Genomic DNA, 15,351 nt, shown 5'->3' on the forward strand with positions numbered 1-15,351 from the left:
ATTATGGAAAAACAACAAGTGGATGCTTATTTTTCGAACAAAATCATCTTCAGCGATGAGGCTCATTTTCATATTGATGGCTTCGTTAATCGACAAAATTGTTGCATTTGGGGTTCAGAAAATCCACGAGTGATTGTTGAGAAACAAATGCATCCACAACGTGTCACTGTTTGGTGTGGATTTTGGGCTGGAGGCATCATCCGTCCATTCTTCGAAAATGCGGCTGGTAAGGCAATAACAGTTAATGGTGCTTGCTATTGCGACATGATAATCCAGTTTTTTGTGCCTAAATTGCAAGATATGGATGTGGACGAAAGGTGGTTTCAACAAGATGGTGCCACATGCCATACAGTCCGAGAAACAATTCAATTACTGCATGAGTCATTTCCTGGTCGTGTAATTTCCCGTTTAGGTGAGCAGAATTGGCCGCCCAGATCATGTGACTTAACGCTGTTGGACTTTTCTTTTGGGGTTTTTTGAAGTCTAAGGTTTATGCCAACAAGCCCACGACCACCCATGCCTTGAAGGAGGAAATTGAGTGCTGTATCAATGAAATTCAGCCACATTTATGCAAAACGGTCATGGAAAATTTCGACAAAAGAGTGCGTATGTGCTAGCAAAGCCGTAGAGGCCATTTACCCAATATGCTATTCCATGCATAACCCTATACTGTATACTTTATGAATCAATAAGAAATTACAATTTTTAATTAAAAACCTGTGTTTTCTATCAAAATTACTTCTTGCGTGAATTTTGGGACACCCTGTATAAACAAATAGACCAAATTAGTAAGACACGGACAACAAAAATTATAATGATCAAAAACAAAGAGGGACAACTAATTGAAAGTAAACCAAAAAGAATGGCCAGATGGGAAGAATACTTCAGAGATTTAAAGAATAAAAAAAATAATAAAAACTCCCAGGATATTACTATTCCAGCCACTAAAATGGAAAGAAGAAACAAATATCTTTACCAAAGAAATAATAGCGCACAGCATAGAAAAAACTAGGAAAGCACCTGGCATTGATCAAATACACGCAGAATTCTTAAAAGCAGGAAAGGAACAACTTTTGGAACCATTAAAAACATTATTTGAAAGGATCTACAAAAATGAAGCAGTGCCTACTGATCGGACCAAATCAGTTATAACTCCTATATACAAAAAAAGGAGATAAAGTGAATGCAATAATTAGAGGTTTTAGCCTCCTCAGTATTCCAAGTAAGGTGTTTATGAAAGTACTCCAAAAACAAATTAAGCCATATATAGAACTAGCACTAGGAGAAGAACAAGCAGGTTTGAGACCAGGACAAAGCACAATTGATCAACTATTCACCTTAAGACAGCTAGTAGAAAAGATACTAGAGTACAACCCAAGTTGCTACATAAATTTCACAGACTTTCGTCAAGCATTTGATTCAATCTGTAGAAGAGAACTATGGAAAACTATGGAAGAATTTGGAATTCCCAACAAAACAATAAGAATAATAAAGAATCTGTATGAGAAATCTGAAAGTGCTGTATGAATGGAGGACACCTTAACCAACTGGTTCCGCACAGAGAGCGGAGTAAGACAGGGATGCAATCTGTCACCAGACTTGTTCAATCTTATACTGGAAGAAACAACTAATAAGGCCTTATACAATTAAGACTCCGGGATCAAAATATATGGGGAAAATGTAACAAATTTAAAATTTGCAGACGACATTGCATTACTTGCAAGCACAGAAGAAAATCTACAGCAGATTTCTGATAAAATAAAGGAGGAGTGTATAAAATCTGGATTAAACATAAATATAGACAAAACAAAAATTATGCAAATAGGAAAAAGAAGCACTAATCTGAAAATTGAAATTGATAGTAAGAATGTAGAGTAGGTTGAAAACTTCACCTACCTTGGAGGAGTTATTGAGTACAATGGTGAAATTACAAAAGATATAAACAGACGAATCAGTCAAGTATCCCAAACTTTTGGACAACTTAATAAAATATGGATGTCAAGAGACATCAAACAAGTAACAAAAGTAAGAATCTATGAAACAATGGTCCTCCCAATACTCCTCTATGGAAGTGAATGCTGGAATCTCAAAAAGGCTGAAGAGAAAAAAATATTAGTTACTGAAATGGGTTGGCTATGAAGATTACTTGGAGTATCTCTGCTGGATTGACTAAGAAACGAAGACATAAGGAAACGACTAAAACAAGAAATAACAATAATAGACAAAATCCAAGAAAGAAAACTGCAAAGGTTTTTCCATGTAACCAGAATGGGAACAGAAAGACTACCATCTAAAGCCCTGAATGCAACGATGGAAGGTAAAAGATCCAAAGGACAGCCCAGAATTAGATTGATAGACAAAATAAAAGAGGGCCTGAAAACCAAATCACAACAAGCGACACCAAAGAAGAAGAAGTATTTATTCCATTAAACCTTAAAAGGAGTTCAAACCAGCACGTAAAGTCTAAATATTTGAGGATCACTAGGTGGTAGATGAGATTCTTTGCCTAGTACAATACCAATATCTCCATCTTGCAGCTTTAAGCATATTCGGATTCCACAGAAAAATTGGTTTACTTCTTCCCATCTTTTTTCAGCAAGCAATGTATGTGAGTAATGAGAATTATGTCAGACATCATGGCATATAGCCGTAAAGCAGTTATTCTGCAAACCAGTGTTCGGATAACACATGGAATAAACTACAGAGGCTTCCAGGTCAGCAAGAAAAAAGAAATGCTGAGATGTTTGCTTTTGTTAAGAATTTTTCAGGTTCCCATGACTATAAATAACAGAAAACCCTAACCATTCTCTAAAGATTATATCTCTTTCTTAGTTGTGAACTTCCTAAGTATACTGTGGATGGATGTTGTTTGTACTCTGGACAATTTATAGATAATTTCTTCTCTTATGGAACTGTTTGACCAAAAGATTGAAGAAAGATTTTAAAAAATGTGCATTATTAAACTTCACCAAACAACATAAACATAGGAAAGGGCAAAAATAAAATTTTATGTTTCTTAAATTAAATAAGTCATTTAATTTTACAAGCAACATTTATTAAAAGAAAGAATACAGCATGAAAATGAGAGAAAAAAAATGTTGCTCATATTTCCTTAAGTAACAAATATGAATATGAACAAAGATCTGCTTGGGTTACTGCAGGTCACTTTCATTAAGTACAGGAAGTTTGTTCTATCTCTCTCTATGTAATCATGGGTTCAAAGCTGTGAAACTTGACAATTTTCTTCGGGTCACAGTTACATTGTTCAGTGAGCCTGAAAATGTCATCTTTTTGCATTGTATTAGTTTCAAAATGGAAATTCGGGATGATTGCATTATTCTTTTTGTTTTCTACCTCAATCACATCTTGAACTGATGAGACAATGAGGTTGTGAAGCTCGCTGGCATTGTCAAAGGTAGGAATCTTTCAGTTGCACTGATTTTCTGAGAGAAAGTTTCATCACGCATGATAAGGCACTATTCCAGACTGTTCATGCACTTTTCAAGATTTAGAACGGTTTAATGGATGGAAAGAGCCTCCGTAGCTCAGTCAGTATAGACAAAGCCCTTTAGTCGAAAAGACCTAGGTTTGATTCCTGTCAGTGATATGAGGAACCTTTATCTGGTTCTTTCGTTGAAAGGTGAGTTAGTTGGTCTCATATGGAAGTAGGGTTTTTTTTTTTCATCTGGAAACTCAGGTTTTTCATCTCCCAGAAGAGGCAAACCAGCCCCCCCCCGAACACACAAGGATTACCGTCATGAATCCGTGACTCTAATTCACGAATCCGTGAATTAAAGTCACTGCCCTTAGGGGCTGCAACAAGGAGTAATGAACCAGCCCCATTACAATTCATCGTGAACCCCTCATTAGGAGACTTTACTTGTCCTAAAGGGATGGATAAGACTAATCACTAGCAACTGCTGTGAACAATATTAGATTGCAGGAAAACTTTTCTCGAAATGCTGAGGATTTTATGGCTGATTTAGCATTCTTCCCATGAGAACTACTGCTGTACTTTTCTTCTGAGGCAGAAGGTTCAGTAATCGCTTCTAAAAACCATATAATATCAGAGTACAATCTCCAATTTGAATTTAGTAACGAAGTCATGATAAACTATGATGTAGAAAAAGGAATTTTTCAGCCATTTTTTTTTTTGGAAGAAGTATACTTCTAATTTATTTATAAACATTACTGGCTCCTGAAAAAACTCTTTCTCTGTGTATATTCGTAATTGGTGTTGAAAAAATGTTCTTGCTGTTTCACTCAAAATGAGCATGATTTTCATTTTTGGCAACACACTAATTGATAATCAATTCTTTTTAATAATGGTTTATTAAAATATAGAATCATCTCATCATTAATGTTTTTCTGTGGCGACCTGATGACAGTACAGTAGAAGAAAGAAAATAATATCAAAACATTACCATAATTTACTCCTATTTTGTTTTTATCATAATAAATTTAACACGATCTAAATACACTGCTTGGAAAGAAGTCCTCCTTTCACTGCAATGAGTACAGCAATTCTACAGGGCATGCTTTCCACAAGTGTACGATAGCAATCAATGAGAACTTTGGAACATTCTTCCTGAAGGCATGTAATGAAGTCTTGGACAATTTTAGGGCAGACGTCCCTTGACCTCAACTGATGCTCCAGTTCATTCCCACAGATATTCAATGGGGTTGAGATCAGGGCACTGTGGAGGCAAGTCAAATGTGATGTTCATAGCTCCAAACCATGCAGTTACAGCAACAGCCTGATAACACAGCACATTGTCTTGCTGAAAGAGACAATGATCAGTTCTCTAGAAAAGCTGCAAAGTAGGAAGCATCGCATTGTCCAGAACCTCTCAGAGTTAAATGTTCATGGCACCACAAACAGCTTTCAGATATACAGTCATCCCTCAAGTTACATCCATGATCCCATAATAGAATAAATAACATTTTCAACTATACTTTCGAAAAAGACACAAGCGAGCATAAAATAAAAAGACTTTTATTTAGCAACATTGCAGTAGCAACCTCCCTCGGCAGTCGGCTTCAACTCTGCCTCTGTTGATTTGAGTTTGAAAAATAGGTTATTTGTGTATTTATCGTTAAATATTCGCGATATTTTGTGCAGCATGGCCACTACACGTCCAATTAAAAAACCTAGTGAAGAATCACAGAAAAAGAGAAGGGCAATTGATCTTGAAATGAAGTTGCAAGTTCAACGATAATGACAAAGCACAGACAAGGTCCTATCGGCAATTGGAAAAGTTACTTCCATCATGCATAGAGGACCTGAACCAAAAGCGCACACCTCTTAGCACTATGACCATATCCGCTAAGGCACTAAGTTTCTTCAACATGTTGAAAGAGAAAGCAGAACCCGATTGCGACTACAAATTCAACGCTCCTTCCGGTTGGTTCATGAGATTCAAGCAGCATTTTGCACTGCATAATGTGAAAATGTATGGTGAATCTGCAAGTTCCGATGAGAAGGCTGCCAAGGAATTTGTGGAGAAATTGGATAAAATTATTACGGAGGAAAATTATTTGAAACAGCAAATATTTAATATGGATGAGACCTCCTTGTTTCGGAAAAAAATGCCTGAGTGGACATTCATCCACAAAAAACTAAAATCTATTCCTGTTTCAAAGCTCTTAAAGACCATATTACGATTCTATTAGGGGGTAATGTGGCTGGATATAAACTGAAACCATTTGTGATATGGCACAGTAAGAATCCACACGCCTTCAAAAACAATAGAAAGCATATTCTTCCAGTTAATTATCGGAGCAATAAGAAGTCATCGATGACTCAAAAATTGTTTGTGGATGCATGAATCAACTGTTATGCAAGTGAAATGCAAAGCTATTGTGTGAAAGAAAATGTAGAATTTAAAATTTTATTAATTCTAGATAATGCCCCAGGTCAACTGTCATATCGGTGATCTTCACCAAGTTCAAGGTCATGTTTCTCCCTCCAAACACTACTTCATTGATCCAACCAACAGATTATGGAGTTCTTGTAGTGTTTAAGGCTTATTATCTACGGAGAACTTTTTCAAGCCATTTCTGCTACTGAAGGAAACAACCAGATTCTCATGCAATTCTGGAAAGCATTCAATATTTATCATGCTATTAAAAATATTGCTGTGGCTTGGGACGAAGTGACCTCTCAATGTATGGGTGGCATATGGAAAAAGACATTAAAAAGGTTTGTGCATGATTTTGGAAGTTCTGAAAAAATTAAGACCTTTGTACATTGAGTGAAGAAATAGTGGGCCTAGCAAACAATCTGAATCTCGAAATGAATGATGATGACGACATAGTTCAACTCACAGAAAGTGCCCCTGAAGAGATGACCAACGAAGAATTGGTTGAACTGGAGGAACGTGTTGCAGAAGAGGAAGAACAAGAAAAGGAAGAGAGAAAAGTGAAACAAGAAGGGGTAGTTAAACAATTCACAGTGAAGGATCTTGCAGAAACGTTCTCTGCAGTTAGCAGTGTTCTCAAAATGGTTGAAGACATGGATCCCAATGTTGATTGCTTACTTATTAGTAGAAAGGAAAGTACATGATGCATTTGCTTGCTATAAACAAATTTATGATGAAAAGAAGAAGAGGAATAAGCATAGCACATTGAAGATTTTCATCAAGTAAACAAAGATTACACCAGAAGAGCCGCAGCCTGGTTCTCCACATAGGGAAGGTAATGATGATGTGATTGTGGAGGAAGATTTTGGTGACTATTTTCCTGTTTTATAGTGGCAGTAATGCACAGTACAGTTTTATAATGAGGTTTAAAAATTAAAATGACAGTGTACTTATTACTCTTAATTCCATAATCCCTATAACTCTGTTGATTTAATGTATCAACTTACGTCTGAACAGACTTACGTCTTGCAGGATGGAATGGAACCCTGACTAAGTCGAGGGATGACTGTATCAAATGCTCAGATATATTAAACTATTAGCCCCACTCATTCACCCGCATTTCTAGTTCATTCAAATTTTTCTTAAGAGCCACAATACTGGCACTATATCATTACTAATTATCCTTCTCAGGTTCATCACATCATCCACAAATATTAGAATATTTCTCTGCAATTCAGTGAAAATATAAAAGTTGAATAGTAATGACCTTGGGTTGTCAGTTGTGTATGGAGATTCTTGTGGTACCTCCATACACAGCTGTTCTTCGATATCTGTGCGATGGCTAACTGTCAATTCAATATTCTAGCCTGCCACCTACATCTATTTGTTGCAACCTGTCAAATGCTTCTGTGAAATCCAATAAAGTTCATCTACTCTTGCTTCATTATTATTCACCAGATATTTATGCCTTTGAAACAAAATAAACATGCTGCCCTCCATTCATAATAGATTAAATTTCTGGAAAAATATTGTAAAAGCTCACATACAGAATTGGATATATTACAACTGTCCTTATGCAATGGCACTATCTTTCTCTTATCTAACTTGCCTGCCTTGCTGACATTTGGTATAATTAGAATTCTAAATATGCCAATTTCATTCACTTCCAACTCTTCAGTCCTCTCCATCTCTACAAATAAATCCTGAAACCTTGCAACATCATGCACTCCTGATAATGTAATCATTAAGCAGATCAACTTTCTTCTACAATCATTTTTCTTCCTAATGGCCACATAACACACACAGGATTTTCCTTGCACATGTGTTAGCCGCTTCTAATATTCTAATTTATCTTTCCTTATTATACTGATCATGTTCTTAGCTCGAGCCTCATATTCCTCAAGTAACAGTTCTCTACCCTTTTTTTTTTTATTAATTTTGTTAACTATAGTACATTGGCACAATGGGTGGACACAGTTTTTTGGGGTTTTTTAATACTTTTATTTTTTACATAGCCTGAAAACCATATTCTAAAGACAAGAAATGGAGTATTTTCAAGTCATTTCAGACCCTCCAAAAAAAAGTAGGGTATGGTCTCACACTAAGTGATCAAATTCATATCCTTCCTTCTGAATCCATGACATATTGGCTGGAGAGCAAATACACTATCCACTCAGGAAACAAGGTGATCTAGAGATCCTGCAGGATGATTTAAATAAATTGGCAGTGTAAGCAAAGGTTTGGTTTATTTAGATTTACAGCCAAAGCAACTCAGGCTATGAGGCCAACACATTATTGTATGATTATCACGTGTGCTCTAATGGCCATCAAGCTGGCCATTAGAGCACACGTGATTTTTCCCTCCTAGAAACGCAGGTTTTTCTCATCCAACAAAGCATCCTGCTTTGCAGGATTTAAAAACCTGAGTTTCCAGGAGGGAAAAAACCCTGCTACCTCCGTATGAGACCTGCTGACTCACCTTCAGTTGAAAAGCCCTGATAAATGTTCTCGTCCTAGACAGGATATGAAAAGATTACATACTGTGCATTATAATGATGGCACTGGATTGCAGAAAACAGATAAGTCTGGGAATTTGGGAGTGATGGTGGACAAAGAGCTGAAGTTCAGAGGTATATTGTAAAAGTTGAAAAAATAGCTCCAAGGATTACATGGATGTTTAACAATATATCGACAAATAGAGATAGGGAGGTTATCATCCCTCTTTATATGCCAATGATGCAGCCACATCTTCACCTGGGTCTCTTGAGGATGGGGTAGTGGAGTTGATCCAAAGACAAGTGATCATGAACCATGGTGGCAGATCCATGAGTCCCCAGACTGAATCTATGATCTATGTGGGATGCAAAGTTAAGATGACAGGCAGAAAAGAGGAGATTTTCTCCTCTGTATCACAAAAACTCCCTTAGTAACTTTATAAGTTACTAAAGGAGTTTTATAAGATTAATACAAAAGAACTTCAAAGCTACTTAATGGGTGGAAAACAAGGACATGATAGACTAGCCCCACAACAACAATTTTTTTCTTAACGCACTCTGATTCAACTTGCGACATGTAAACTGGTCCATTCACTAAGTGCATTATGAGACGAGGGAAAAATGTTGTTCTTATCTTACTCCATTCATCATAATACTGAATACAAAGGACATCCATGGATTCCATCATGGATGACATTCCTTGTCCTGTCCAAACCATCCCCTGCATATACCCAAAAATTTCACTCAGAACATCCCCAAGCCATTAATGTCCCTCCCTCCACACACACACACTTCCGGCTGATACAAATCACCTTATTTCCTCAGGAGTTGTTCATGACCAGCAAAAAAATTTAAGACATCCTGTTATGTGAGGTCATTCTTGTATGAGGTCATATCTATAAACAGTCCGACCCACGATGTCAGTCGCAAAGTGCCAGCCACGTGGGCGAGCGCATTTTCCCACCAGCGACCGTATGCCGTATATACCGTATGCATGTGATTTGTACTAATCGTGTTATGATGGTGGTTTTAATTATATCCATCCTATTTTATCCAGAGGCACAATAGTGGTCATCATAAATCTGGCAGATTCATTAATCGTGTGGTGGTTTAATTTATATCCGTCCTGTGTGCTGCTTGTATTCGTTACATTGTGATGTGTTTTTATGTACACCCCATGACCGTACGGATGTTGTCTGCATGCAACAGATTCGGTGTGCTCAGCCGCATATTCCCACAAGTGACTGTACGAGATACAGAACTTCGCTAAACGGGATGCAGGCAGCTATCCTCCTCGCCAGCAGAGCTGAGCCTCACCTTGACGTCACTTTGTGTAACTTTCGTTTCATTCCCAATTTTGTCAAGGATGAAACGAAACCAAATAAATAATATGATATAATTATGTTACTACTTACTTTTAATGAGATGGTTGAGCTTCTTGGCCCTTGCAGAGTTGCAGGATATCTAGCTCAATATTGGCCAACTTCATTCGAAGATCGGCACACACACTAAGACTATTTCTGTATTTTGTTTTTATTTGAAGGAGCAATGAAAATCCTTTCTCACAAAGATAGGTTGTAGAAAACTGCATGATGATTTTCAGTGCTTCTTCAGATAATTCGGGAAATTCACTTCTCACTGAAGGTGAGATCCAGAATCGAGCCAAACCAAGATCACGGAATTGCATTTTAAGCCACTTGAAGCTCAATTAACTGTTCTTTTTTCGATAAAAAGGTTGTTCACGTGACTATAAGCCTGAAATAGATCTCGAACCCACAGAAATCTCTTATAAAAGTTATTCAGAAAATATGTTTCAAAATTCTGTTTCACAGTTTTGAGGTGGTCACAAACCCTTTCCAGAAACTCAGAATCAACAAAAAGATCATTTTCTCCTTAAAAGGATTCCATTGTTGGAAAAGGTGCAAATTATCTGTCTTTTACATGACTATTCACAACACCAGTTTTTTTTTTTTTTTTCTCGAATGCCTTTATTTTGTCGTAGGCATCAAGAACAGTTAAAGAATTTCCCTGAAGGGGAAGATTTAGTTCATTTAATTTCGAAAAAAATGTCTGAAAGATAGGATGGTGTTGATAACCATGCTTCGTCAACAAGGAGTGATGCAAAATTAGAATTACATTCATCTACAAACAATAAAACTTTGTACCTTAATTGAAATAAGCTTGTTAGTACTTTGCCTCTGGAAATCCAGCAAATTCAGAATGAAGCAAAAGTTGTATATATTCACTGTCCATTTCATTTCAGAATACAGAAAATAACCTGTTATTTAGCAGTCAAGCCTTAATAAAATTAACTACCTTTACTGCGCTGTATAGCACAGTTTTAAATTCTAGTGGCATTCCTTTGGATGTCAAACCTTTCCCTATGTATGAAACAATATACCTGATTCATATCCGGAGCCACTTCCTTGACCATAGAAACAATCTCCAACTATGCCTGCCTGTAAGGGCACAAGCTCGATCCAAACATTCTTCCAACTGGATCCCTTTGTGTATTATGTAATTATTGAGAGTGTGAAATAATTCTTCTCCAGTTGTTCGGGATGACATTTCTACAAAATAGAATATCGTCATGAATGTTGTTATCATGCGCATATCTTACATAGCATATTAACTGTGCATCATCTGTAACATCAGTAGTCTCGTCTATTTGTAATGCATAATAAGGGCTCTTGTTAACTCTTTCGATTAACTGAGATTCTATGTCACCTGCCATATCATTAACACGTTCATTGCCAAGCTGAAAATTGGAATTTCGTGTGGTGGCCAAATTTTTTTTACTTGATGGCGACATCCACACGATAACGCGTGATCGGCTACTTGGTGAGAACTCGCATCACGCAATATTGCGTGATTGGCAATGAACGTGTTAATTCTGCGACCTACAGTGTAATTGAAAGAGGGGTCAAATCAACATTTTTTAGTAACTTGTTGCCAAACAGTTTTTACCACATCTTTTATAGCTGGAAGTAGTAAATTTTCCCCGGTATTGAACCCTAAAATGAGGTTTCCTTGTTTTTGTTATGTGCAAACTTAAGGGATAGATGCTTCCAGTGCCTTGCTATTAATTGAACCCTTGGCCGAAACTACATCTTTCCCACGATTTAATATCACTAAGCATTGCTGAAATTGACTTTTTTCACATCACAATGCTTAGTTTCTAAATGTTGGAGTTTCGTAGGTTTCATGCACTCACTTGACAACATAACACAAAACACATTGAGATTTCCGTTCACTTTCATCTCCACACCAAGTAAACCCAAATTCCAAGTATGAACTGCTATATTTCCTATTGTATTTTTTCTTTGAACTGCTTGTTTCTTCTACTTTAAAAGTATCAGATTTACTCACCGTTACAACACATGTATCACAATTAGGGTTAGCATCACCTGTTTCATTTGCTCTTCTTCTTTTCAAAGTCCTAGTTCTAAGCCACTTTTCCATTATTAAAAAACGTTTCCGAAAAATATATATAAGTACTGGGGTTAACTCACGACACACTTTGTCCAAGTATCATTTAGCACTTCTGGAGGTATACTGAGTCTTGGTTGAAGGAGGAATACCTTCATTAATAAAAATCAATAAACAATGAGCAATTGGTTGAAATGTGGATAACACATGTTCACTTCAAATCTGACAAACACCAAGGGAAGGTGGAAGCAATAAAACTATACTGTTGTTCACTTCACCCCTCTTATCATTCTTCATTCTGCTTCTACAAATTATTGTAGTGCCAGAATGACAAGTAATAAAAGAGGGGTGAAGTGAACAACAATATAGTTTTATTGCTTCTGCCTTTGAACATTCTGACGCTATTTGTTGTTTTTTTAAGTCTCCATTTGAATTCTATAATTTTAATTTGTTTGGATAATTAAAAAATATATATTTATTTAATTAATTTAAGTCTGTCTGCTGACCACCTGTCCCATTGTCGTGGACCACAGGTTGAGAAACACTGTTCTAGATTATTTACTTTTGATAATCTCCATTTCCATGTTCTTCACCTTATCATATCAGATATATATATATATAGATATATATATATATATATTTTTTTTTTTTGGAAACATTAAGTTTTGTATTGAAGGATTATTTTTAACTGACGCTATCATCAACTTTGAATGTGAGATGCTGCGTCCTCTCAGTAGTTATATTATATATTTATGTGTGCTCTCAGAATGATGATTTTGAAATTTTTTATTGATGGAGATAACTTGAATGTGCTCTCTTTATTTAATTTTTATTTTGTACTCATATCACATTCGCTAACTCCTGAAGTTGGGTGCATTTTTGTATATTATGAAATATATATACATATTAAATAGGAAACTTTATAATGACTTCAATAGATTCATATACTCTCATGATATATTACTTTTTCTGGTGAAGAATAAAAAATTTATAGTGTTTTTAATGATTTTTATTTTCAGGTGCCATCCTTAGATGGGTGGACTTGTGTATCATGTAGTACTTCAAACCCTTTTAGAAATTCTTCAGGCACTTGCTCTCCTTGTGAAAATGCAGTATTAGGTATATACATTTTAATTAGATTTTTTTACAGTTTATTTATTGAAAACTTGAGAATAATAATTAAACTGTCGATTACTGTAGTAAGTAGTTTAGAGATGGGGAAAAAATACACAGGCAGTTAAAAACCACACAAATGAGTAGTGTGTGTATTCTCTCAGTTACTTTGATAACAGTATAAATAATAAACTTTAATATTTTTAAAACTTTACTTTTTTTTAAATAATAAACTTAAATTGTGCTGCTCAAGTGAAAATGAATCAAATGTTCATTTGTTGAGATTATATTTATCAAGCACCTCCATAATGGTATCTCCACCTTGATGCGGTAAGGAGGCTTGCATGCACCAATGACCTCAAGATCAATGCCAGCAGTAGCAAAACTACTGGTAGGGGACAGACTAAGAGAGACACCCTGGTCCTCCAGATTGGGGATTTTGTGTAAAGCTAGTTTCCTTACCAAGTAAAAAATTTCTACAACTCAGATGCTTGAACTCAAAAGTTCATCCAACCGAAACAATGGAAGATGACCGAGTAAGGATAAAGTCTAGGGAACATAGAATGGAAGGAAGTTGAAATCCCCCATAATAAATACCTGTCCTCCACTCATTGAGTGTATTTGCTAATGCATCACAAAACATACAGTTGGATGCTATAGCAGCATCCAACTGGTATGTTTTGTTCTCCTGGCCTCAATATCACACCAGATAGCTTCAAATGTGCTATTTTCACTGACCTGCAGTTGAACCTCTGCTTTCTTTGGTTGTAGTTCATCTGCTATCATCAACATTCCTCTACTCATTCTTTTCTCTCTATCCTCCACATTCTATCCCACCTAACTATATCATCTTCTGTTAGCCACGTCTCACTAATGCCAATAACATTTGGGAAGGGTCACTACCCAGACCTGAAGTTACTTCAGGTGCCAACTTTGTTTGCTTACACTCGGATAATGGATTAAACCAGGAATACAATTTCTTGGCATCTTTAATTTATAGTATAACCAAGTGGAAAAACTTCCAGTATCTGTCTCTAATCCAGAGTATTCTATTAATAAGTTGTGACACCGTTTGGCTACTCGTATAAGAAACTATGACTTCTGCATTACTTCAACCTTCGTATCACCTCTGGATCTGGCTCCTATTGATGAGACCTCAATAAAGGTTGAAACTGGTCTGAGTAGTCCCATAAAGCATAGCATTATATATATATATATATATATATATATATATATATATTCATTTTTCTAAATTAACTGACTTAAAACCCGAGAATTATAACACAATGACATTTATTTGAAAAAACGCAACATGTTTCGTCAAGAATGACTTCATCAGGCGATAAGAACATAGAAAGATATTAAAAGACACGAAATTAACATTGACACACTCTAAAGCTATACAATTATAAAGCCATAATATTCGACTGTAAATTACAGTTATTATGAGCTTGAACTACAGTCCGAGTTAAAGTTCTATTGTTGTACACCTGTGCGTGTGTGGAATCACGCGATCTCTAGTATCTAATAGTAGAGTTGAAAGAGTCAGCCAAATTATAGCTAAGATTGTTATTCATGTGAAAAGGGTCCAAGGTGATTTCTTTTGACTCGACAATGCGGCGCTCTACTTCATCATGGGAGATGTGTAGGTTTGAAGTTGATGGCCAGTTTATTTCATGTTGGTGGCTTTCGTTGTTCGTGTTTATTGAAAACAGGACATGGCTTGACAGAGCAGTTGCTCTGGTTCTCTTATAAGCAATGTCACGCTGGTGCTCTTCGAGACGTAGTAAGATAGATTTCTCTGTCTGCCCATACTAAGGCTTTCCGCATTCACAAGTGACCTTGTATACACCTGGGAATTGTAGAAGGTTGTGAGGTTGTTTATAGTTGTTGAAGCGTGATCTTATTTTTGGCATAGTCGAGAAGCACGTTTTTATGTTAAACTTCGTTAGAATTCTACTCAGCTTTTTGGATAGTGTGCTGATATATGGCAAGACGATATGACCTTTGGAGTCGTCCTGTTTCTCTACGTTGCTACATTGACGGTGGGATAATTGGTTGTTAATATTTTTTAGAGAGTAGCCATTGTTTTTAAAGGTCCATTTAAGATGTTGGAGTTCCTTTTTCAGTTCTTCTTCATCTGAGAGTACAGATCTTGCACGATTCGCTAGAGTTGATATAATACCCAACTTTTGTGCTGGATGGTGATGGGATGTCGTATGCAAATATCTGTCTGTATGAGTTGGCTTTCTAAATATAGAGACTTTAATTGATTCAGGTGTCTTAGTTAGTTTAACATCTAGGAAACAGATGGAACTATTTTCTTCAATCTCCATAGTCAATTTTATATCTTGATGGCGGTTGTTTAAGTGGTCGAGAAACTTGTGAAGATTCTCAGTACCATGCTCCCATATGAGGAATATATCATCCATGTATCTAAGCCAAATTTTCGG

At 36.2% G+C, this 15,351-nt stretch overlaps 1 protein-coding gene across 1 annotated transcript in view; it reads left to right on the forward strand.

Annotated features, from left to right (window-relative positions):
* The window catches only part of LOC150096630 (meckelin), a 575,505-nt gene that overhangs the window by 44,634 nt on the left and 515,520 nt on the right, over positions 1–15,351 (forward strand). The window contains exon 3 of the mRNA XM_090408005.1: positions 12,805–12,904. Within this exon, the coding sequence (XP_090264131.1) occupies positions 12,805–12,904 (100 nt within the window). The remainder of the gene's footprint in view (positions 1–12,804; positions 12,905–15,351) is intronic.

Source organism: Typopeltis vanoorti, chromosome 18 (genome assembly GCF_054136105.1).
Source record: "Typopeltis vanoorti isolate ZY-2024b chromosome 18, IOZ_Tvanoo_1.0, whole genome shotgun sequence".
Taxonomy (NCBI): domain Eukaryota; kingdom Metazoa; phylum Arthropoda; class Arachnida; order Uropygi; family Thelyphonidae; genus Typopeltis; species Typopeltis vanoorti.